Source organism: Parambassis ranga, chromosome 15 (genome assembly GCF_900634625.1).
Source record: "Parambassis ranga chromosome 15, fParRan2.1, whole genome shotgun sequence".
In the NCBI taxonomy this organism is placed as follows: domain Eukaryota; kingdom Metazoa; phylum Chordata; class Actinopteri; family Ambassidae; genus Parambassis; species Parambassis ranga.
The window spans coordinates 14,225,176-14,251,741 of NC_041035.1; the positions used below are offsets into that span (position 1 = coordinate 14,225,176).

The 26,566-nt window shown below is 41.3% G+C and overlaps 1 protein-coding gene across 2 annotated transcripts; it reads right to left on the reverse strand.

Moving 5' to 3' along the window:
• Positions 1-1,073: 1,073 nt before the first annotated feature.
• On the reverse strand, positions 1,074-25,702 carry tp53bp2a (tumor protein p53 binding protein, 2a). Of its 2 annotated transcripts, XM_028422936.1 has the most exons (20): positions 25,605-25,702; positions 25,160-25,309; positions 17,443-17,590; positions 16,276-16,389; positions 14,889-14,959; positions 14,200-14,301; positions 11,899-12,073; positions 11,573-11,754; positions 11,227-11,391; positions 9,521-9,568; positions 8,479-8,662; positions 6,342-6,464; positions 6,082-6,203; positions 5,586-5,994; positions 4,328-5,184; positions 3,424-3,561; positions 3,128-3,261; positions 2,862-3,028; positions 2,569-2,768; positions 1,074-2,206 (listed from the first exon to the last, which is right to left on the reverse strand). In XM_028422936.1, exons 2-20 carry the CDS (start codon positions 25,184-25,186, stop codon positions 2,165-2,167), a joined length of 3,408 nt encoding a protein of 1,135 aa, XP_028278737.1. In that variant the 5' UTR covers positions 25,187-25,309; positions 25,605-25,702; the 3' UTR covers positions 1,074-2,164. The 2 variants fall into 2 exon arrangements, with proteins under 2 accessions (XP_028278737.1, XP_028278738.1); XM_028422937.1 differs by lacking the exon at positions 9,521-9,568 and having other exon boundaries at positions 2,165-2,206.
• Positions 25,703-26,566: the final 864 nt, after the last annotated feature.

Here is a 26,566-nt window from a genome sequence, read left to right on the forward strand (position 1 = left end):
CTCAAAAATTCAGCTCCATTAATCCCAGAGAGCTCACCGAGGGACACCACACAACAACCTCATCGAAGCCCACGGAGAAAGGAGCGTCTCCTCTGCTGGTTACCATGGCAACGACTGTGCCAGAAGCAGTATTTCATACTGTACCATATGTAGTCATGCAGTATGCAGGAAATGAGTTACATCACAAGATGCATTAAGTTCATCCTAATACATGAAAAAAGATAAAAACATATAACAGACTGAGCCAACATTTGATGGGCTAAACTTTTCCCATTGCTTGCTAGAGAAGACAAAAACTGCCCTTTCCCTCCCGTGACCCTGTAGTACAGGTCAGTGTGGGTCAAGTAAGTGGATAGATGGATGAGTGATAGGTTGAAAAACATGCTGTTGATTCACATACCAGTAGTTTTAATTTATGAACACAGAAAAAACACAAGCAGCCACCAGCCATTTCATCCCACTAATGTTTATCCACCTGAAGAGGAAGGGCACCAAAATATATGCACAGTGGATGAAGAAAAACATACACAGACAGCTTGCTTCACCAATTACTGTGTTTTTCCTTGAACTCTTTTATACCCTTGCTGCATGCTCTAATTTAGAGCTAGGCAATTAAACGGAAATGAAGTTATTGCTCAGAACATTCAGTAATCGTGTAGTCCTGTGACGCTGAGGTGAAATAAAAGTGGCAGCAGCCTTTTAATGTCTCTAAGGTCTTGTTTGATGCAGTGTTAATGTTTGCTGGTGCTGGCTTCACTATGGAACACCTTTGTAATTAAAATCACTTGTGTTTGTCCCATTAAACACAGCCAATGTGCCGACTAGGATGCAAAATAACCATGGGATAAAACAACATACATTTTGTATATGTATTCAGCTTTGCTTTAGGTTTGGAAGAACTGTGCACCGAACAGCTACTGTATAATGTATTATGGCAAACAGGCAGCTAAACCAGTAGGGGGCAGCGAATGTATTGTAATAAGAAGAGAGCTCATGTTTTACAGTATTGTTGCACCCACATCATAAAATTGATAACATGAAACCCAAATGTATTCAGTAACAACAGCACTATATGAACTTAGTACAAAGTATTTTATTGTAAATGTCTGAAATACTACAGTACACTTGTGGTTATAGTACTGACAACAGGGCTATAGATGAAGTAACAAAAATAAATACATCTGCATTGACAGATATGGGCTGAGTTTAGTTTTGGGAACTTTTTAAAGTTCCTTCTTTTTTATTTATATGACTTTGCTTCTAGGACATGAATCAACTTGGGCATTGTTCTGACGTCTATAATATACTATGTCACCGTGTTATGATAACAAAAGGTCAAGATCTCTGGTTATTAGCCTTGCCTTTTGTCTCATTGCTGTTCTGCCTGACATCTCCCTCATAAAGGGTTTAAAAAAGTTCAGAATATAACTCCTACAGTCACATTTCACTAGTTTCTGTGACAGAAATACATGTAGCCACAGTATCTATGATAACCACAACCCACAACAAGGGAGAGGAGACTGGCTTTCTGGGTATTATGAAAGATCAAGAGCTTCATCACCAGTCAACTGATTTCCTATATGTTTAGCCAGAACAGTGATGATCGCAACATCCAGTGCACCTATACAGAGGCTCAGTCATGAAACACAGATGACAAGAAGCCCAGATTGTCATGACAACAAAGCATTTCAAAAGCATCCCTACCATCATCATCATCATCATCCACTCACTAACCTCATGCCATGTAGAGCCCCATGTGAAATGTTAGAAAATAACCAACATCCCAGACAGTAGAGTTTTAAAAGACTATTCAAAAGTGTAAAAATCACTTTCTAGGGATAAAAATACTGCTTGTTCCATTTACATCCCAACATTTGTCACTTTAGAAATAGATTCAGACACCAATTACAAAACAAAACAACAAAAATATGTGAAATAAAGGAAAGTCATTAGTGTCTTAAGTACACAGTACACACAGCATAAAAATAAGTGAGGCAGAATCCTTCTATTGTCAATACAGAAAAGTGCCAGAGATAGCTGATCCTTCATATTGTTTGGTCTGTCCTTGTCTCTTCATTTCAGCAGTGTCCTTTTCTTCCCCAGTCAGCTTGTGTGTATTTTAAAGAGTTCTCTCAGACTGGGAACGTGCAATGATCTTTGTGTTTTAAGCCAGGGTTCTCTGTCTTGGTTTTATTCTCGGGTAGAGCTGTTAGAACCAACAAACAAACACACATCAGCACTGCACATCTTCATATTAATGCAACATAAACACACATCTTATCTGCAGCTGTGGTACAATGGCGTAGATTTGCTTTTGACATTGGTGGGGACCTAAGATTCCAACAACTGTCTTGCACTTGCTGTCTCGCATACCAACCAATGTAGCTCCACTCGTGACAGCAGGGAAAGGCACAGCCAATCATATGGCCATATGTGAGCCCCTGATATAACCCAATCAGAATACCAAGGGCTTTGGGTAGGACCAATTATGGGGAGGATATCTATTTGTAGGACACCAGAAAAGAACAGAATTTAACCCTTCCTGCACCCAATGAGATGGTTACTTACCCCTAACAGGTTGCGGGGAATGTAACCCTCTGTGTCACCCATGCGTGCCCACCACCATTCGATTTCATCCTCGTCCTCTCTGCGGATGATGGTCATGCAGTCTCCCTCACGGAAAGAAAGTTCATCAGGGTTTTCACCAGTGTAGTCCCACAGGCCGTAGACCACGCCCCTGTTCATGATGCCCATTTTCTCTTGAACACCTGAGAAAAGATCGACGCAGACGCGGAAAAATAATCAGCAAACATTTGTTTGCCCAGAATGACACATTGACACAACAGATAGCTATCACTGACCATAAAGGAACTGAGAGCACTGGGTATAGCCATCTTCCATCTCTTCACATTTATCAGCTGCTGTTTGCATGTCGCTGTAAGTCATTGCAAACACTGCTGCACCGGACTCCACCAGGAACTTGCAAACTTGCACATTGTTGCAGGATGCAGCACAGTGAAGAGGTGTCCTAAAATAAGGAAATTGTGCATGAAAAAGAACAGTTAGGGAGAGAAAACGTGCCAGTGTGTAACAGTGCCAATATCAACAAAGTCAGCTGTGAACTCACCAGCCGTCACTGTCAGCAGCATTGACATTGACACCAAACTGCACCAGAAATTTGACAATGTCTGTATGTCCAGCACAGACAGCATTGTGAAGAGCAGTGATACCTTCATCGTTGGGCTGACTGGGATCATCCACCTGTGTACAACATCACAGACAGTGAATGAGACAGATTTAAAAAAACATGTGTAACACAGCATGCAGGAATACTAACGGAACAGAAAAAAGCATACAGAACTAAATTTAGAAAATGACACACACAATGTGGTGAGAAAGCATAAAAGGTTCCATGGGGCTTACCTCATAGATGATTCTCTGGACGAGATCAAATTCTCCCTCCAGAGAAGAGTCCAGCAGCAGAGCCAGTGGGTTGAACTTCACTCTCATGCTGTGGTCAATGCGTTCAGAACTAGGCTTGCGTAAATTAGTCCTCTTACCCTAAAGACACAGTCATGATTGTGTATCAGACAAAGAAATTCCAAAAGCCATTATGTCCCAAAGAAGGGAAATGTAAAACGTTTCTTCCTAAGGTCTGTCCTGGTGAGATGTCCTCTCAGTTGTGCTCAGTCTGGACTGGGAGGAGTAACTTGTTTGTTTCAGCTCTTAGTGCACTGCTAATCCAGTTTCTGAGCACAAGCTGTAAGAATTCATTCCCCTAAAACCATTATTATGCAATCTGAATAGGAACAATTACCATTCAGTGAAGTAAAAAAAAGGCTTTTAAATGCAGGTGAAAAATAAGGTAACTAGAGGGAAATGGGTCATAACACTGGTTTCTCATTGGTTTGTTCTTTCAGGGTAACACTTGCCACATCATTAACTAAACCACTTAAGGAGTTTCACTGAGAGCTTAGCTGCAAAAAAATGTAAACTGGTGTTTATTTTCAACACAGCGAATAAGTAAATGGGGAAAACTGGGGTGTGTATCCGCTTATTGTAAGCACAAGAAGGCCTATTTTCTTCAGAAACAATAGCAGTACTTGAAAGGGATTATTCAATTATATAACATCAGACCAGGTCAGTGCATGAAAAGTAGAATGTGCAACTGTAACACATGACACTCTGGAACTAACAAACACATGTGGGAGGATTTGAAAACACACGTAGCACTAAGGGTAATCTACTGTTGACTGCAGTGACAAAAGCCCTTCACACCATCAATGCAACCATTTTAAAAAACAAACAGCTGACAACAACTTCATACCGGTGGCAGAGTGACCTGTCCGGTCACCTCAGGTGCCTTCATATTAAAGGTGTCCTCTCCCAAGCTGTCCTGCTCAGCTCCGCTGGGATATGGAGGAGGTGGGTAAGGAGGGAACTCTTCCATGAAGCCATCTGGAGGTGGAGGGGGCAGATTAGGCAATGTGTCCTCCAAGCCAGCAGGTGGTGGTGGTGGAAAAAGAGCATCTTCTGGCCTGGGGGGAGGGTGTGATGGTGGAGGAGGGGGAATAATGTCCTCGCTCACTGAGAAGGCTGAAGGTGGTTTGGTTGGTTCAGCAGAGGCTGGGATAGGGAGATGAGCACCTGGGGTGTGAGATGGGAGCTGCCCCCCCTCCAAAGTCTGCCCCGTCTCTGATGGGTGGTTTTCTGCACTACTCGGAGGGCTTGGGCCATGTGACCCCACAGATCCACTGGTTGCCTCTTCTGCTTCTCCAGCGTAGGTGGTAGTAGTTGGTGTGGTCACAGTGGTCTCCATAGCTGCCAGTGTGGTCTTCTGATAGAGGAGTTTCTGAATGTTGGGGCCTGCAGGACCCTCTGGCTCAGTGATGGAGCTGCGTTTCTTTAGGGGCCTTGGGGCATTGTACAGCTTCTTTCTCAGGGCTTCCAGGTCACCATCACTCTGGTGCCTGTAGGGGTTGGAAATGAATGGGAGCAGCTTGGTAGGACTAAGTGGCCGGGGAATGCGCTCTGTTTCTGGCTGGTGGCCCTCAGAAGAGCTTGGAACCACATTGTTTGCTCCACCATGGTCAACTTCAGATTCTGGAGCAGGGGAACGACTGTCTGGGTACGGGTTTTCCAGATGTGGGGAGCCTCCACTGGGGATCACTGGTTTACCATACACTACAGACAAAACAGAGAAGTGTTAAGATTACAGTGTCTGCAGACATGCTATATTGTGTAACTTCTTATATAAAACTGAGGGTATGTTGTGTCCATTAGCTCCAGGTTCAATTAAAGGTTATTGATAGAATAAGACTATATTCATGTTACAGAGATTGTTGATTTAGACCAGATTCAGGACAGAAGAATTTTTTTTATTTCCATAATTCCTGTCAGGCAAGAAGGTATGTTTGCCTGTGATTGTGTAGGGGAGATGTAACAGATGGCTCAGCCCTGCTGATGATTACTTTGCTTTACCCGTGTTTGTATCTAAACTCCTGCATTAATATTTGATGAAGACATCCCTTTTTGTCTCAGAAAACACTCAAAGAGAAACAAAAAATTACCCTGGATATTCTTACCACTGACAAATCCATTGGTGCGGCCTTGAGCCCTGGTGAGAGCACCCTGCACGCCAGGCTGAAAAGGCTTCCCTGAGCCAGGCTGCTGCGTGTACATGGAGTAGATGGAGCTAGCTGCTAAGGTCTGTGGTTTACTCAGGCTGGCATCTTTGGAGGAGGGCAGCTCTGGAGTGAAGGGTCGTACCGTAGCAGCAGGTGGAGTGTCTTGCTTGGAAGGAAGGGGGAGTGTCTGACTCTGTGATGGTGGAAGAGGGCCACGGCCCTGCGCAGCTGCAGGCTGCTGGCTGTGGGGCTTGGCTTTCGGGAAGGTGCCTGTGTTAAGGCCTTGTTTGGCATAGGGCATAATACCAGGGCCTTTAGGTTTGGTGGGGACAGGTGGAGGCACCTTGACTGAAGCCTTGGATGCAGACTATGGAATTGAGAAATTGTCAGATGCAAGTCAGATGCAGTCCTACCAATTGTAATAAAATGTGAAGATCTTTTCATTCTCTTTCACCTGAGCGTCCCGGACCAAGTCATCACTGCTCTGGTTTTTGCGGAGGGAGGTAGCAGGAGCCTCTGTTGGCTCAAACATGGAAAATGGACGCACCTTCCTGTCCCTCTTCAGCTCTGACTCATCTACAGAGACAGAAATCAGTTTCATCTTACATCCTGTAAAACTGTCTTTGATAGCTTTTCTTCTCAACATGTACAGCTCAAGAGTAACAGGAAGTAACTGCAGTTCAGGTTTTACAGAAATTCATGTATGTCTTTTACCTTGGTCTGTGTGTGAGTTGGAGTGAGAGTTGATTCGTGGCAAAGTGGATGCTCCACCATGACCGTTGGTGTTGAGTTGAGGGCCTGAAGAGCCCCAGTCTGCCAGCTTGGATGGTTGAAGTCCTGAAGAACAAGTAGAGGATGATGGATGAAAGAATTCAAGAAAGGGAGGGAACAAGTTTTTAAAAAATTAAATTACTATGCAAATTCATACAGAAGTAAAGACGCAGCAGAGCAACAACACACAGAGAGCTTGATTCAAAGTTTACAGAGCTTTGTGCTGTGCAGTCACACAGAATAAACAATTAAGGAATACTGAGAAAAATGCAGATTTTATAGCACTTTTCACCCCTCTTTGCTCATTATTTGTTTTTTTTGGTTGACCGACCAGCCAGTGGCCATGCATGTCTGATGGCATCCACAGTCAGATGAGCCATAAGTACATGGGGCTTTTGCAACTTAGCAAGATTAGCATCTCATCAAAATGGCAAAAAACATGATTTCCACCACAATAACTCAGACTGTAGTGAAATACTTCCTCTTAAGATGGGCTGTATAAATTCACTAACAGTGCACACATTTTGTAGACAAGACCAGATTGGGTTGGTCGCGAACCACAAAGAATGTCAGTTCAAGTGAAGGTTATGTGTTTGTTCCAACTGACCCATTTAGAGCTGCAGAAAGAACGGAGGAGAAAACTCAACAAGCACGCTTTAACAGACAGCAGCAAAACAAGCAGACCACGGATCCGGCAAGGAAATGATGACCACAATCTCAGCCTTTAATCTCTTTCATTGAAGATGATTGTCAAGAAAAATGAACATATCTAAACTACTGAGAAGCACATTCGCGCGCGCACACACACAAAACACAAGTGTGTACCTTTTCTCTTAGCCCGCAGCTCTTTCAGAGGCTTAAGCAAGAACATGGCTTCTGAGGAAGATGCATTCGAAAGACAAAAAACACAAGTACCCTTAAAACTCCAGATCTCCTTTTGCTCTAGACATGATGTTGGTTAGGCCCAGGCTGGGGCCCCCCTGAGGGCCCATGCTAAGAGGAGCACAACTTCCAGAAGCCTGCCTGATACTATGCACAATGCTCCTGCTAGAGAGAAACTGCGATCGGGTGTATACTAAAAGCAGATTCCTCTGTGTCCCCGCCCATTCCTATCTCTCTTCTTTCCATACTGCGATTCAGCTCAGCATGCAGAAATAATTGCATGCAACAATAAGACAGGCCGAGGAAAAAACGGTTGCTTTTACTTCCTGTATGTGGTGTTGCATTAACTAGGAAAAAATAGGACCATGAGGTAAAGGGATCCCTTCTGCTGTTGTTTTGCAATTACTAATTTCAGTGGTGGATCATTAATTTTTAATAAGAAAACTGTAAACATACACTGAGGGAGCATTTTGACAGAACTACTAAGAGATGAGGCACTCATGAAAAAGAATTACTGTGTGGAGAATCACAAAAGACCATCTCTAGGTTTTGGTCCATCATTACTTTGGCAAGACCATCACTCAACTCAGCTCAACTGGAATACATGCTACCACAGTCCACAGGAAGAGGGCGCTGGTACAACAATAGACTGCCATCTCTCAAAATTCACTTTTAAAAGAAAATAAGCACTACTTGACTTCATTTCAAACAAATTATTCTGTAAAACTAACAAAAAAGTTTTTTTAAATCAACTATGAAGAACCAACTGCTTACTGTGTCTGTACGTGTAAAGATTGGCACAAAGAAACACACTCAAGCAACAAAAGAACAATCAAAAAATAATTTAACTCACAGCAAACTTCATCACTTTTTATAAAAAAACGTCGGGAGAAGAGAGAAAAATGCAATTACACAACACACCATCCAAGGGTAACTAACTACCTTCACAGCTCAAAGTGACATCTGAACCAGCATCTGTCCCAAGCTCATGTGCTCCTGCTAGAGGCAGGATAGTGTTGTTATACTTTAATTAGAAAAATATAACCAACTAAATGAAGATATACATGTAAAACACAAAGCAACGCTGTAAAAAATGAAGGTTGGCTGCTAAGGCAGCCCCAGCAGAGGTCTGTGTCATATTCAAAAAAGGAAAAGGGTTTAAAATCCTTCAGATGGCAGGTGGTCCCTTGTTGCTTACCTGTTCCGGCCCTGCTCTGTGGGTCATGGGCTGGAAGGGTGGCAGTGCCGTCTGGGTAGGCTGGTTTTACAAGCAGATCATGTCTCACTGGGCCCCGGGGCATAGTTGATGACTGTATGTATGGGCCAACCGCTGCCACACGAGATGGACCTGACTGCTGTCCAGCTGGGCCATCAGAGGGAAGCTGTATAGTGAAATAGTAGAAGAGGAAAAAAAAGAGGTTACTGTTTGAGCTGCAAAGGTCAGTAACAGAACTTCAACACATATTGTACAACAGTAGAGATGCCTGAGAAGAAAGAGAAAGAACTCTACCCACACACATAAACACGTGAATGACAAAGTGGAGTACAACAGAAAAAAAACTAAATATACTAAAAATGTGCAGTGTCACTCCAAGGCTGCCGTGCTCTTTACACAGAACATATATTGGGTGAAAAATACAAAATAATGTGCCATATGTTCAAAGATTTGTAAAACAGTGATCTTTTAGTAATGGGTATTGCTAGACGAATAACCTGTGTATGCTTAATATGATAAATTATTGGATAAATATAAAAGTATACTTGCTAGAGAAGATCAAAGACAAGTCTTGATCTAAAAGCTGACACTTTCACTCTGAGGTAAGCTTATAGCGGTATTTACTTTGTCGGTTCCACAGCAACCCCTGTGTAGTTTTTAATGATTAACTAGATGGCGGAATGCTTTAACACATATTCAAATATAAATGCTCCTACTTAAAGATTGCATCTTTGAGATGGAGGGAAGAATCTTCTGTTCACTACAGATAAAATATCTTTTAAATAACTTAAAACTTTACCCTAGTACTTCTAAATCAAAAACATATCTTATGGACAGTAGTGGACAGTAACATGACAAGCTATCCTTTCAAAACAAAAGTGGGACACTATGTCCATCAAATGTCCAAAACAAAAAATGCCAACACTAATGGGATCTGATGTGCCAAGTCACGCCTAAATGATCAGATTAAAAAGCAAAAATAAAATTAAAAACATATTTATATCTCCAATACTAGTTTAGTTACCTGAGGATGAGTGTCTTTTGAAGCCCTCTCTTTACCAGGAAAGCCATTCTTGAGAAAACAAAAGCACAAACATGCAACAGCAGTTCAAAATCGCAAAATATTCCCTGTTCCAAATTAATCAGTCTTTTATCGTTTCATGAGCTGAATAATATAATGTGGGGGGACTATGCTGGCAGCTCTCAGATGATCTCTCTTCAGTCAATATGGTTATAAGTGTCCAATGGGTGATGTCAGCCAGGCAGCTTGCTGTTTAGCTGGAGGAGAGAGCAGCCTGGATGGAGTGTGTCTTTGTACTTGCTCATTAGGATTCTAGGCAGGGTATGGGCAAATCACCTCTTCACTAGGGCCTTTTCAGGCCTTCATACACACACACACACACACCTTTATTGTACCTACTTTATATGTCAAGGGAATATTAAAGTAGTTGGGTACACGATGCTCATTTACTGTATGTAAAAGGATTCGAAAGGAGATTTTAACTATTCATTATAAGATTTATTATTTATGTTATAAGTTATAGCCCACTTTAGATCTTGTACACTGCATTTGCTTAGTAAATATTGCATGGCAAATACTTGTGAGGATATGTTATTGCATCTTCAAAACAGAAAATATTATTATGTTTTTGAATATTAATAAAACTAATAAAAATGAAAAATAAGTGGTTAATCAGTTTTGATCAGGTTTGATTTGGTTTAAAGAAAGAAAGTTAATAATTCTGTAATTATGGCTGAGAGGAGTGGACCTGATCAGGACAACCTAATTAGTGAACTACAATGAAATTGTTCATGTAATTTAAGAACATAAAATCATCCAACCAATTAGGATGATTATGCCTTATTTTTGGCCAAGGGAATCCCTGCTCCACCTACACAAGCATTTAACTTCAAGCAGAGCTGTGTTCATTTTTTTCCACACAGTCTGCTTTATTAACAAGTCTGTTGACTCTTATTTACAGTCCCATGGCAACTTGTTCTCAAAACAACTCCTGGAACGGGGAGAGAGGAGAGGAGCAGCAGGGAGACACCACAGAGTGAGCTTAGAATCCAAACTTTTAAAACAAACACCCATTAGAGCTACGCCAGAGACTGTGGATTATTCAACCTGCAGAATTCTAGCATGTATCAAATCCTGTTGTATTTTTACTTAGAAAAAGTATTTTGAAAAGCCAACCGTTTAGAGAAAGATGGTCGTCTGCCCACACAGAAGAAAACTGGTTATTCAAGTTTTGTTTCTGTCCAGAGTGAGCACGAAAAGATAGCATCTCCACTAACATTCCTGCCTGTTTATGATGTCTGTCTACACTAATTATTCCTTTCCCCTGTTCAGGACTTGCTTCTGCTAAATAGGACACAAAACGTAGTGGAGAGAAAAGTAAGTGTGCACTTGCACTTGCATGATCAGAACAATAATCCATCCCTGCTGGCGATCTCAGAAAAAAGACTGAGGAATGTAAAAGACAGATAGTAATGGAATATTCTAGTGAAGGAGAGTCACACTTTTTTCCCCACACAGAGGAGAAAATGTTAGAGAAACCTTACATTGACATGGCTGATCGCTGAATGTCTGGGAATCTGAGGCTTTCAAGGGTAAAGAGAGATACAAAGAACCCTGAATATAAGGCCACTAGGGGGAGATCTGATCAAAAGTATCAATTGGGAGCAGACATGAAAATTTTCCATGTTTTGTGGTGAGATAATACTTACAGGCAAGTTCTCTTTCTGCTGCAGGGCTGCCTTCTTCTTTAACAGTCGATCTCGGAGCTCACTGATCCGTTTATCCATAGCAGCCACCTCCATGTTGCGCTTGTTCAGGGTCTCCCTCTGATGCTGCAACTTCGAGTTTTGATCCTGGTTAAGCTTGTTCCTCAGCTGAACACCCAGACAAGAACAAAAGAAGGGTTTTTAGTTTACAGTTTTTTTAGTCGAATACACAGAATTTTAAATCAGATATATGAAATTGAATAAATCATATTCAACATTTTTGAAATTCATATCCAACGTTTTTTGGATGAATGTGATATACCACACATTTTATTAGATTTCTACACACCTGCAGCTCTTTGTAGAGGCGGTCTAGTTCAGCTACTGATGTCTGGTTGTCATGGAAATTGTCCATTTTGCCATTTTTGAGCAACTCCAGCTGCCGACTGAGCTCCTCCACCTTGGACGCAGCCATCACTAGTTCTCTCTGCTTCTGCTGGAACAGGTTATTCATTTGCTCTATCTCCTCAACTGGAGAAGGAAAGAGATGGATACAGTGTTGGAGAAGCAAAGTAAAAAAAAAAGGACGAAAAAGTTAAAGAAATACACTGGGTCTTAATCTATCGTAAATATTTAGCGCAGGTATTCATGATTTCACAAAGTCAAGGAGCTCACCCAGTTTGCCATTGCTTAGGCGCTTCTGTTCCACCTGACCCTTGAGGGCTCGGACCTTCTTTAAACGAGTTTCCTGATTCTCAATGTTTTCTCTGAGGCGCTGTAGCTTCTCCTGCTCAGAGGCCTGCTGCTGCTGACGGTGCTCCTGCTGCTTCAAGTAACGCAGCCGCTGCTCCTACAAGGGAGAAAAATGGAAGCATAAAAAACAATTAAACAAATACATCTATCCTGAGTTGTATTTGAGTAATCTGAGTGCATACACCTTCTTCCATAGCTGCTGTACAAGAGACTTCTGTTCATTAACTAAGGGTTAAGGGTGTCTAACTCTACAGTGTTAATATTTCGAGATCAACCATCAGCTTTCAAGTATGACATGATGCGTCACAAAACTTGTCTTGTGACAGACAACGGGTTCCAAGATGAGCTCAACACAACCTCTACCCGGAACTGCTCAGGTGATGTGTGCTTAAGTGTCATGCTTTATTGTTTACTTGACTGTAGGTCACATTCTTCAGCTTCCTGAATCATCCTGAGATACCAGATGAGCCCTGTGCAGTGAGAATTCAAAGCAGGATGCTGTCTCAGGCTTCTCAAGTGATAGACACTACACCTGCAGTCATCCATGAGTCATATCACCTGTCCAATCATATTCTTCACATACTTCAGTGCATGTAAGCTCTTTTAGTAATAATGTATGCACTCCCCAATTTCTCATAAGAACCCCCTTTTTAGTGATCTGGGTTTTACACTCAACAAAAATATAAACGCAACACTTTTGTTTTTGCTCCCATGTTTCATGAGATGGACTTGAAGATCTAAACTTCATTCCAGATACACAATATTACCATTCCTCTCAAACATTGTTCACAAATCTGTCTAAATGTGTGATAGTGAGCACTTCTGCTTTGCTGAGATAATCCATCCCACCTCACAGGTGTGCCACATCAAGATGCTGATCTGACATCATGATTGGTGCACAGGTGTACCTTAAACTGCCCACAATAAAAGGCCACCCTGAAATGTGCATTTTGTTTCTGCTTTATTGGCGGTCTGGGGACTCAGAACCAGTCAGTATCTGGTGTGACCACCATTTGCCTCATGCAGTGCAACACATCTTCTTCGCATAGAGTTTATCAGATTGTCTATTGTGGCCTGTGGAATGTTGGTCCACTCCTCTTCAATGGCTGTGCGAAGTTGCTGGATATTAGTGGGAACTGGTGCACGCTGTCGTATACGCCGGTCAAGCACATCCCAAACATGTTCAATGGGTGACATGTCCGGTGAGTATGCTGGCCATGCAAGAACTGGGACATTTTCAGCTTCCAAGAATTGTGTACAGATCCTTGCAACATGGGGCCGTGCATTATCTTGCTGAAACATGAGGTGATGTTCATGGATGTATGGCACAACAATGGGCCTCAGGATCTCATCACGGTATCTCTGTGCATTCAAAATGCCATCAATAAAATGCACCTGTGTTCTTCGTCCAACACCTCTCCAACGTGCTAGACGCCATCGAATGTGAGCATTTGCCCACTCAAGTCTGTTACAGCGACGATCTGGAGTCAGGTTAAGACCACGATGAGGACGACGAGCATGCAGTTGAGCTTCCCTGAGACGGTTTCTGACAGTTTGTGCAGAAATTGTTTGGTTATGCAAACCAATTGTTTCAGCAGCTGTCTGAGTGGCTGGTCTCAGACGATCTCGGAGGTGAACCTGCTGGATGTGGAGGTCCTGGGCTGGTGTGGTTACTCGTGGTCTGCGGTTGTGAGGCCGGTTGGATGTACTGCCATATTCTCTGAAAAGCCTTTGGAGACGGCTTATGGTGGAGAAATGAACATTCAATGCACGAGCAACAGATCTGGTTGACATTCCTGCTGTCAGCATGCCAATTGCACGCTCCCTCAATGCTTGTGGCATCTGTGGCATTTTGCTGTGAGACAAAACTGCACATTTCAGGGTGGCCTTTTATTGTGGGCAGTTTGAGGTACACCTGTGCACTAATCATGATGTCAGATCAGCATCTTGATGTGGCACACCTGTGAGGTGGGATGGATTATCTCAGCAAAGCAGAAGTGCTCACTATCACACATTTAGACATATTTGTGAACAATGTTTGAGAGGAATGGTAATATTGTGTATCTGGAATGAAGTTTAGATCTTCAAGTCCATCTCATGAAACATGGGAGCAAAAACAAAAGTGTTGCGTTTATATTTTTGTTGAGTGTATTTGTATCTTTACATCCAGCCATATCACCAAAGGACCCCATTTACTCTTTCATCTTGCACTGTTTTATGCACCTTGGAAGCAAGGAGTTGTTGTTGAGCTTCAATCTGTTGCTGTTGTCTAGCAGCCATCTCTTGTAACTCAGCCAGGGTCATGTCCATCCGGGGTGTAGCCACCTGGGCAGGAATAAATTGAAGAACAAAAGACAAGAAGAAAATACATTTGTACTTTTGTTGTGATACAAACAGGGGACATTTTATTCACTGCCATTCAACATTTCTCACAGAAGTGTAGCCATCATTACCTTCATATTCAAATCTAAAAAGAGGACAAATTAAATCTTTTTCAGGATTCTTAGTACAATAGTTTCGCCAGAAGGTGACATTCTCACTAATTATATTAGTCATGTCCATGTTATGATGCACTGATTATTTTTTAATTTGCATTTATGCACTGCAGAGTGAATTAATTAGTTTCCCTTGGCACACAATCAAGTCAGCTTATCAAGTATAGAGAAACAACATACCAGGTCACAAAATTTATGCTAATATTAAATGTATGACCCACATTTCTTACAATGAATTACTAATAGGAATATCTTGGTGGCAATGCATCAACACCTTTCATCTGCAATTAGCCATGTTTTCTCTGTAAGTGATAACAATTCAAAGAGGACTGTGTAAAGATAATATGACAGTGTTTAACATAACTGCATAAAATATTATATATGCATCACTTGCCCAAGCAGAAGTAAATAACTCACCCCATTCTCCATCCTTCTGTCCGGGGGACCTTTCACTCCATTCCTCTTAGATTCTGAGCCTCTTGATCCTCCTGAGTAACCAAGGTGACAGGAAACTTCATCAGACATCACAATCTACCGAAGAGGTTTATCTAAGGTGACCTTTTACTCAATTTTAGTGCAAACCAAAAAAACGGCAAACTGCACAAACCCTTGCCCTTTACAGACAGCTGTGAAAAATGATTACAACATTGTCTTGCCAATTTGTCCGTCAGTGTCTCTGACAAATAAACATACACACATGGGTGCAGAGGTTTCTCCGTGCGTGCTGCAGAGAAAAAGAAGGCTAGGAAAAAAAACAGACCGACTGGTACTGAATGATCTTAGCTCCTCTGGGAAACAACTGTGATCAGTGCTCTTTGTGACTTGCAATAATCCCAGGGTTTAACCTACTACATAATCGTCTGTGGGTGGGTCCACCAATGTGTATGTCTATGTGTACTTGTCTGTATAGATAAAATTACATCCAACGATGTACTGGCATTTGGCAGGATGATCTGAGAATCATCTGAGAGTTTGCATATGGGGTTTAGAAAAAACCTTCAGTGACCTTAACTAAAGTTATTGAGCTACTGCAGTTTAGTTAAAATACTTATTACCCTAGTAAATAAGAACAGACGGGCACAGAATCACTGTAGGCTGAACACTTATGGAGGATGGAGCGGTATTCTCATAACTAATATGAACACCATAGATACAGGAAATACAATAAACCTTCCTCAAATTAAAAATACCACAACAGAAAATGCTAGTACACAACTTTGTCGCAAAGCCTGAGCAGAGTTAAGCTAACAGTGTGGGAAAACAAGAGCAGGGAAAGATAACAGGAAGGGAAAACAGCCATCTAATCCCTGGGCCAGACTCAAGCTGTGAGGGGTAAAAGGGCTTAGTTACGCAACTGGGGGCTGAGAGGATAGTGCAGGACCAATATACTGGACTTTTCTGTGTTCCTAAGAAAACTGTAAAGTAACAGGCTTATGTGACTGGGACACCCTGCTTTCAGCCTGGCCTCAAACAGTACGGCTAAATAAGGCTTGTTCCAAGGATTTCAGGCTTGCAAATATAACCCCCTTTCTAGGGTAAAGGCTGTCTTACGAATACCATTTTCAAATGTCTGTAAGTGAATAAAGGGGAAGTAGTCATACCTCAATGGAGCTTTAAACTGGCTCCTAATATGCATTTTCTTTAATGAATGGCTGGGTCTATATTTAAAGGCTGCAAAGTGAGAGTTCACAAGGTTGGTGTCAAATGTCTTCTCCCTGCGGACACTCCTCTCCCAATCATGTCTGTGAGCAAAGTGGGCATAGAAACCCTTGTTTGTTTAAATGTACTGCAGATACACACTTACCTGATTCCCTGCTAGGGGCTCGGTTGTGGCGAAGAAAGAAGCGCACCTCCATCCTGCGCTGTCCCCATCGTTGGAGCACATCCAGCATCCGCTCCCCCTCACCTACAGCTCTTTCTGCAGACACAGTGCAACATAACATATCAGCATTTGGAAGTGACAGTAAAAAACATCCTAAAAAAAAATCAATATTGAAACATTTCGTTATATTAAGTTTGGCAAGGTCAAAACATGTGATAGTACCATGTATGTTAAATGTGCACCTACTATTTGTTTTTTGAATCCTGTTTAACCATAACAAAGAGGTGATTCACTTCATTACTGCAGTTGGAATGTTGCTTATCTTTCTAAGCAGTTACTTCAGGGTAAACTACTCTAACATGTTGTGAAGTATTCTGACTGGCACTCCGCCAAAAGACTCGTTTTCCTGAATGGCCTTACAGCATTTCATTACAAAAAAAATGGACTGATAAATTATAAGTACAGGTTGATTAAATGTGTCTATTAAAGAGCATGGCTGCAAAATACATTTGTAAGTCCAACAATGTAAAGATTATTAACAACCTTACATCTAAATTGGACACAAAATGTCACTGTTGTGTTTTCAAAGAGTGAAAAATGGACCTGCAGTGAATGCATGCAAAATGAGACTTTTCAATCTTTAGCAATCTCTTTTCAGACTACTTGTGGAAGTACTCAAACACAATAATTGGCACTTTCTACACTCTTATGGCAGCATCACCATGGAAACAGCTACGAAGCCTGGCTCCTTGAGTTCTGATTTTGAATACGTCTCGACTCAGGCATGAGGCAGGCATGAAATCTTAACCTCCTCTGTCCCCAACTCCCACCTGAGAGATGTGTAAGATGTCTAGGTGCTTGTGTTTGTTACAGGGATTATGGGATCTACTTCATTTGCATTGCAGACTCTAAAGAGATAAGCCCCTCAAAAATAAATCACCATGCAGATGACCACACAGCTAATCTCCTTGTATGAGCTATTTCGGAAAAAGCAATTTCTCTCTAAATACAAGAAGACAAAATAAGTCTCAACACACTGGCTCCTGTCCTTTTGGAATATCCACAAACAAAACAGTATTTCACTCTTATTGTCAGTGTTGTATGTGCTTTCAGATGGATAACACTGGGTACACTTGCACTGTGACTCACCAGATCCATGCCACATCTCAGACAGGTGGCAATCTGTTTCCCCCGGCTCTTTGCACAAATCCACCACATCCCGGCACAGTGTCTCTGGGGTAACAGGAACCTCAGTAAAATGCTGGTCGTTGTTACTGAGGTATACAGTCAGGAACATCTGTGGAAAACAGAAGGGAATGAGAGAGATAGTTGGGAGAAGAAGGCAACAACAACAATTCTGTGTGTTTGTGTGTGTATGTGAGTTTGTGTAAAATATGTGTGCTTAGCAGTATCCATTTTCCAGGTCTCATTCCTCTGTGTCAACAGACAAATCAGAGGGCAGCTCCTAGAGTTCCACTTCATCCCACACCATCTAACTGCTAACTGGTGCTGTCACCACTGTGAGAGATCCCTGTATAACAACACACCCACACTAAAAACCCCTGTCAAGTTCTCTCAGGGGAGCAGACCACTGAGGGTTCTGGAGAGCCAAGATTTGTATGTCAGTCTGTGACTGACTGATGATAGGGCCTGGTTTATCTAAAAAAAAAAATGGTCTCAATGAAGCTATCCCAGAGAGAAGTGGAATTCTATCTACTGCGGGGGAAAAACAGACACAGAGCAGAAAATTGAGCTGTCAATCAGGAAGGATCCCAGATGCACGCAACCCTATCACATGGTAGCCTAAATACTGAACCAATATTTATACAGAACAATATTTTCTTTATCATTATAAAAAGCTCCTGGAGTCAAACTTAAATGCAAAATGTAGGGCAGAGTTAGACTTACATTTTTTGCTGGTAACTGTCACATCATTATACAAATACTGAATTAACAAAAACATAAAAACAAAAACAAAAAAAATCAGCGTCTGTGCTTTCAAAAAACATTTAATACACTATAATACTGATAACAACAAATTAGCATCTCAAAAGTTGAGATCAAGAATAACCTGAGGAGTGTATAACTGTAAAATTTGTTGCAAATGTCTCAAACCTCCAGGTTAGACTGTTGGGGTTTTTCTATTCTGAGCTACTGTGAATGGCTGTGCCTTCGGGGGCCATAGTGGGAACACCAGGTCAGCAAGGTCACAAAGCTCAAAGAGCTTGAAGGGGGTGCACACACAGAGCAGCTGCAGCCATGGTGTAGAAACAAAAGTATTTGGGTTGCTTTCTAACTGTGGGGTGCACTAAGGAAAAGCGCAACTGCCTTAAGTGGCATTATTTCCCCCTGTCTTTTTCAAATGAACCCTGCTGAGTGAGTGGGCAGGTGACACATTTCCTCTGAGGATGTTCCTAGCAGCATATACAAGAGAAGATTTGTTTTTTTGTTTTTTCACACTGGAGTGAAGATGGTAGGGGCATGACTCAGAGGACCCGATTCAACTGGCTTGTTCAATGGGGTTGTAAATAAAAGACCCCCATCAACAGAGAGAGCAGCAATGAGTCATCTTTGTCAGTAATCTACAGTAGAGAGAACTCCTAACCTATCAGCTCTATGGAAGAAGACCACCCTGGATAACAAAGCTAAAACCAAGACTTTTTCATTTCCTATCTGCTCATAAGAACCGTTTTAGTCTTCTTGGTATGTAATTGACAACAAGAAATAACTTAACATAACAATAGGAATATCTTGGTGGCAAGGCACAGTAAAAGGAAGCCTTAACTGGCAACAGTTTTAATCTGCCAAAAAGAAATACCGGTATTCAGAGATCAACACAGAGTAGCTGACATCATCACCACTTCTCAGAAATGTAGGACATTCAAATGACCCTGTTTTGGAGAGTGACTGAAAGGACAGAAAGAGAAACATTGATGGGAGTGGAATATACTCTGGGAAGTGGCAATACCTACAATGAAAGCCAATTCTCCTCAGCACTATAGTTAATCATCCAGGGCCACCAGTACCAAGTCCTTGCATCTGTCTGGATGAGTTTTCACTTTGCTGCTGACCTTCATCTCCATAGGGTGTGTGATCCCTGTTTATGAGCTTGTGAAACTGCACATGTGCTATCTCATTGATGGCAAAGCAATTTCCGTATTGCTTTGGGAATTTTTAAAAATTAGTTATAAAATTGTAAATCGATTTGAAGGGCACATTGTCAGTTTGTTTGGTCACATTTTCAATTATCAGCAAACTGATGTGTGCACACGACAGATATTGTGATATGAGTATAAGTCACCATATATTGTATATGTATATTATTTGGAGGCTCTAGAATGCACAGCTATGCAGCACTGTTTTTATAGTCTGACCTGAACAGACAGCTGAGAGGAGTATTTGGTTGGACTCAGCTGGACAAATTGAGAGTTCATTAAAGTATTCATAGACCTCAATAACAGCTCAATAATAGCCTGACAGACTCATTGCAAAACAGACAAACAGTAGCTAACCAGCTAAAAGCATTGATTTAGGCAACTCTATACCATGAGGGAGGGGAGCAATACCAATTTAAATTGTATATGACAACGTCTGACAGAAATGTGCTACACTTGCCTTCTGTCTGGAGTGGATGACAGAAGCAATTGCTGAATTGCACTTCCTTCCTACCTGAGACAGGGCAAAGAGATTGCCCCGGGGAAGGAGAGAGGACAAGCTGCCTCTGATGCTTCCCTATTACAGCAATAGATTTCTAATTCCATCATAGCATCAGCTAAGTCGTAGCTGTCTCTTAGGGTTTGGGACTGTATGACAGCACAAAACTGCAAACTGACAATTATAGCCAAGGCAAAGAAATGTCTGTTAATACTGCAGCCTGCACTGTAGATAGTCTCAGAACAGAGCAGCTATAAGGCTAGGTCATTGTGGCTATATCTTTGGGATTAAGTTAATCCGCTATATAAAAATATAGCCTTTAAGCAGTCTACAGGCTGAGTATTACAATAGTAAGCTTAAATTTGGCAGCCTGCAGCTAAGCTACAGCCACGACACCTCATAGTGTGGTATATGATACCTTGCACAGTGCAGGGCTCGTCATTTACATGTTCAGTACCTGGTTTATAATGTGAAACAACAAACAAACTTGGAAACCAAAAAATACAGTCCTGGTGGTCAACCATACATACTTGAGTGCTTCAGTTTGAGACACAATAATACAGAAAGAACCTTGTGTCTCAGAGATAAAAAGGCTACAACATCAATCCCTTGGACAAAAGACACTGTAATAAAAACCCATCTAGGTGTAGGAGACTGCAGCTGCAGGCTCTTGACCCGAGGTTCTGAAAGCCAGACGAAAAATAAAGATATATCCTGTAACAGACATTCTGTGTATGGAAGCTTATTTGTCAGTGGTTTTGACTTGTATGAAGCTGTTAGCTGTGTAATTTGGATCCCTTTTCCCCATCAAGAGGCAAGAAGGCAGATGCCACTGATCACAGATTCAAAACAGGCATTTCAAGAATTTCCAGTTGTTTAGACAGAGAACTCTAAGATGTTTTGAGTGTAAATATCAGCACACTACTCATGGCCAATTACAGAAAGGAATGCTGCATTAGTTTGTGCGTGTGGCACAATCACTGATCAGTCAGATAACATATACATGCAGCATGTACCAGCAGACTGATGCACATAAACAGAGCAGCTAGAAGCCATTTGTTGTCTTACTACAAAATCTGTTAGGACAGATTGAAGGAAAATTACATTTCAAGAATAATCCTTTATACAGCACCTTTGTGTCCCACCTTGAAAATCCACTCTCTCCTTGTGAGAGTCAATTCTATTGCGCTGGTCTTTCAATGCCATTGTCCAAATGCAATTGGCTATATATTGAGTTAAGAGTGAACAAAATGTCTGGCACTGCAGTTTTCCATTTCCAAGAATAGATTCATCACAATGAACTGTACCATAATGTAATTACATTGCAATATCAGAGCAGTTAGCAAATTACCCACTCTGTCACAAAGAATTCATAATTAAAAACACCCACAACTAAGGTCAAATTTGACACTGACATTTACTAATGTGTACACATGTAACCTGATGACGAGAAACTGTTTATTGCTATGAAAATGGACAAGGTGAGGCAAGGCAACAATGGTGACCATATCTTCAAGCATGCCTGAGGGGTCTCTGCTTTAAAGCTGCTGGGCCTTCTGTCCACATGCAGTTTCAATTACAGATATTGCTATGGTAAGCGAATGAGTCAACTAGGTCTTGTTGACAGAGTCACCTCTGAATCTAATTATCACAAGTCTATAAGACACTGCAGCAGCATCTTCCTGTGTGTGTGCCTTGGTTCTCCCTGCCATAGTTTCAAGAGTTGACAGAGTTCCAGCATAGCAGTCCTTCAAACAGGCGAGGCAGCAGAAAACTCCCTAATGGCTTTATGCATTATTTCTCCTTGTCTCTCTTTCACTCTCTCTCTCTCTCTCCGTCTTTTTCTCTCTGCTGCATTAGGTGGATGAGGTAGCAAGGGAGAAAAGGTCAGGGGGTAACAAACAGCAGAATGCATAGCGAATCCAAACAGTGGTCTCATTCAGCTGCAACATTTAGTAAAAATTTTTACAACGCATCTTGGCTGCAGCTGCAACTGTGACTCTTCAGTCAGGACAACGACTTCTCTCTGTCTGCACTGCAGTGCTTAGACTATCACTTCCTGATCTGCACTCTTGTAATACTCTTCCATTCCTGGCCTACGTGATGAGACAGTTCCTACTTATCTAGGAGATAAGGGAAATGTGAGTCAAAATTAAGCAGAAGGGAAAGGATGTATTCTTTTGCCTGTTGGATGAAGTTGTTCCAAGAAAAACCAAGACCACGGGAGCCTGAAGGTTTACAAAGAAAATATACCAATTCAAATGTCTAAAAATGCTACACAAATAAAACAACCATCTGAGAACTGTATCATTCAGAAAATTCTAAAAACAGCCAGTCTGATGTGTGGGAATTTACTGTACGCATAATCATCTTATTTCATGTGGGCAGCAAATAGGAAAGCAGTCACAATTCAAACTGTAGCAGAGACACTAATTGCCTTTTTAAAAAAATGTGCAATGAATGATGTCTTTGTTGTGTTTAATCTGTCATATGCAAAAGAGGCTTTAGTAGAGCAAGGCAGTGAATGACTGCAAGAGGTAGAGGACAAAAGCACTTTTCCACTGCAGGACTAGCAAATAAAATTTGTTCCTGGGTAATAGTCTTGGACAATAGAACCTGGAACAGGGAATTAGCTGCAGCTAGTTGGAGCTCCAGAAGTTGGAGCATGAATGCATAAATATCACAGCACAGGTAAAGTAGCATGAAGATTGATGAAACAATTGCATTACACAATTTTTTGCCCTTTGGAAATCACATTTGGCATTTAAAAGATTGTCAAGTGACTCCTGACTTAGCAAAGCCCCATATGGCCTTTGTCGTCCTTGTGACTACATTAGCTACACTACCTTAGAGAACACTGCTACAATGTCTTCACTATACAGAAAATGGTTCCTTCCGGAAATGCATCACTTTAATAGGGAATTTTTTTTATGTGGACATAGTCACTCAGTATTCCACGGCTGTAAGATGACACCTGCTCAATTGCATTCCAAAACAGTGTTTTGCTATTACAACCCTGTTATAATATTAAATGTATAAACAACAGCTGATCTCTGATCTTGTCAAAATGGTGTCATTACAGGCCTAGTGTTTAATTTACAGTTAATAACCCTGATAATTCCTCTGGAGTTGCAGTCTATCACATATGTGACTGTCTACTTACATAACCACTACAACTCTCCCACAGAGTAAACACAAAGCCTGTGGTGGCCACAGAGAAAGCCTACTCAAGTTTCTGTTGACACACACAGCAAAATCAGCCTTCCCAGGCCATCACCTCAGTTTCTCACCATCATAACACCGTCACAAAGTCTAAAAAGACTGAAATCTGCTGTACCAAGAGAGGGTACAAATGTGATTGTGGTCAAAGAATGCAAAAATATATGTGGGTTAACTGCTTTAGAAACTAAAAAGCCAACAACATGCATGGAATGAGAAAGCCAAATATTGGCTTTGTGGCTACAAACACTGAAAACTAAACTCATATAAAAACCTTTCCGCAAACAAAATTCTCCCTGTTTCCTTCCTGTTGTCAGTGTATTGAATATAATTTAGCAAAATTGTGACACTAATAAACTAGCAAAGAATTTCACGCCTAAATTGTGGCATTAATGTGCGTCTGTACAACAAAGCCTTGTTTCAGTAGTGATAACAGTAAATCAGGGGTAAATGAGTTATACAACACTATGGTTCAATAAAGGGTAAGCATCCCTTATCAGGGTACTGCCACAGCACAGGCACACAGACAATGTGTTCTCCACAACACGCTGTTAAAGGGTCCCTATAGCTCATTGTGTTCAGTAAACAGTGACCCCCTAGTTACCATCCCAGCCAGCAATTATGACACTACATTCTCACTACCCCCCAAGCCCCTGGCCTGCACACACAAGCAGGGTCATGAGCTATTGGAGCAATTTATAAGACAAAACCTTAGATCAGACAGTTACACAGAGGCCATGTTGTGTTTATCAGGCCAGTACCAGACGAGGAATCTCATTCAAACACACCAAATCACAGATGTGGATATATTCTGAGGAGACAGAATCAAAGCAATCAGTACAACCACTCAGTCAATACAGAAAGAGACTGTCACAATTCATTTTGTGTCCATGAGAATCAAGCTTGGTGATAACAAATGACTATGTGCCAGTATCAAGTCTGAGGCCATGCACCAGACAGGAGTCCGTCTGTCTCACAAGAAGATTAATTCACTGATCAAGCTGTTTTAAAGGTCTGAAGGGAAATAGGCAACACTACAGCAAAACTTGATCATGTGTGTACACAGAACTGCAGTGAATCTGTCCTTATAAAAAAGACGTGTAACTGCGTGTTGCATGACAAAAATTGTCCCGAGGGGAAAACATAAACCACTTAATATCACACTAATAGCTGTCCATAGCTGCTTTTCTCTGTTGTATATGATAATAAAGTATCTGTCATCATGTGAACAGATTTATTACGTTACATCCATATTTGCTTCAAATATTTCAAATAATGACATACAGACACGTGAGCTGAGGTTAAGGTCATGCATCAAGCCATAACGGTATCAGCAAGCAAACAAAGTCAAAACAAGGAGATAAAACTGCATTTCTCAGTTCTCTATTCGCCAGAGAAGCATATTTCACTACAGTGAGCTGCCCTGTTTCGACATTCATCAGAGAAGTGCTGAGAGATAGAGCCTTGCACTGCAGCACAAAGCAATAGACCCCTGATGATGATGATGAAGATGATGGTGATGACATGGCAGGAGTCCAGATCTGAGATAAGCCTAGTGCCAGCAAGACTTGGCAGGTGAGTCCTGCTTGTTGTGTGTCCTGAGCAGAATCGATGAATACAGTAAAAGACGTCCCAGTCTCCCTCTCTCTCTCTTAATAATCACCCCATCCCATGTCCCAACCAGGTTTATAAACCATTTTGACGCAGGGGACTACGACAGCCCTCTAAGCGTTAAACATAATGAATTGCGCAAATTACAGTAGAACCACAGACAGCGATACAGCCAATAAACTTCACAACAGAAGCCCGCGTTGACGGCGTTAAACAGCAGAAAGTACGAACAGCATCAACTTGCCACGTCAATTTAAATGTCCAGGTAACACTCGATGGCAGCACTGCAGGGCTAGTGCGGCGATATAACATCGAAAACAGATATATTAAGCCACAGGACAACGTTAAAAAACTCACAGCCATGTAATTAAAACAAACTCACCGGCATCATTTTAGCTTCGTACCGCATTTAGCTAACCAACACAGCATGAATCCCCGCTGGCAGTTTCGACGAAAGCTGTGGGATTGGCGATCACTTTAATCCCAGAGCCTAAACCCGCGACAGGCAGGCTACTTTCTCCTGCTTCCCGTCCTGCATTAAAAACACACCACATTGTTATTTTCATGGAACAAACCAAAATCCAAAACATGAAAACATATCCAACATTAACTACATCTCGGGGCTTGGACCTGTTGCTACAAATAACAAGGCCTTCATGACAAAACTTTCCGTTGCAGTTGTGTGAGCATCGCTTTAGAACTTTGTAACTGCTATTTGCGAGTGCGAGGCTCGCAAGAAAAAAGCTCCCTGTGTTTTCGAACATGATATAAATACGCAATTATAATCTATAAGTGGTAAATTTGATGTTTTTCTAGGTTTTACTTACCAGAAGACGCCAAAGTAGTCAGCTCGAAACCTTGTTGACTGACAGGGTTGCTCGATGGCTCGCGCAGCCTATCCCAGAGTGACGTAGCGGGAGGAAACTCATTCCACTTTGGAATTCAGGCTCCGCCCCCCACGGAACAGAAAACACCCCCACCGGCGAGCTCCGGAGCACACACACATAAAACTCATATACACTCATAACATCATCGTCACTCCACACCCACATACACCTGTACAGCAAGATTATAAGAAAATCAAATTTATAGATTAGACAGCAGTCAATCTGGACTTTAGTCTGACTGAAGTAAGAGGTCTCACTCTGCTCTTATTTGCGAGGATAAAGCGGAAGTGGGTGGAGTTGTAAAATAACAAAGTATTATATTTTGTAATACAGATAAATACAATCAATTAGCCTACATTAAAATGCTAAATGCACTAATTAATTTAATGTATACAGGGGTGATATAAGATATTTCATGATATACTAAATACCTGCACTTTGTTTAAACTACAATGAGAGAAAACTGCTATAAATTTACAGCTTTCAGTGCTAATTAAATAACCAGATTAGACATTAAAAATAAACTACAAAATATACATTTTATGGTAGGTTACAGTGCTAGTCATAAAATAAAATAAAATAGGCTATTTAATAAAATATTGTTATTATAAAGAGTAACATTCTGAACATTTCACATTTCATTTTGGGAATCCCAATTTTGGACATTATTTTACTACCAGAAGCGTTGTGGTTTTAATGTAAATGACTAAATTGAATAGAAACTTAATTTAAATTTATTGAGGTGACGTTTTCCTCAATATGGTAACATACAGTAGTGCATCAAAAAAAAGCAGCAAGTGATGAAACTTTAGTTGACTTATTATAAAACAACCAAACGTTTTAAACTTCTTCAAGGGGAACTTAAACAAGTTATTTCAGATGTAGTTAGTCCCTGTGAGCTT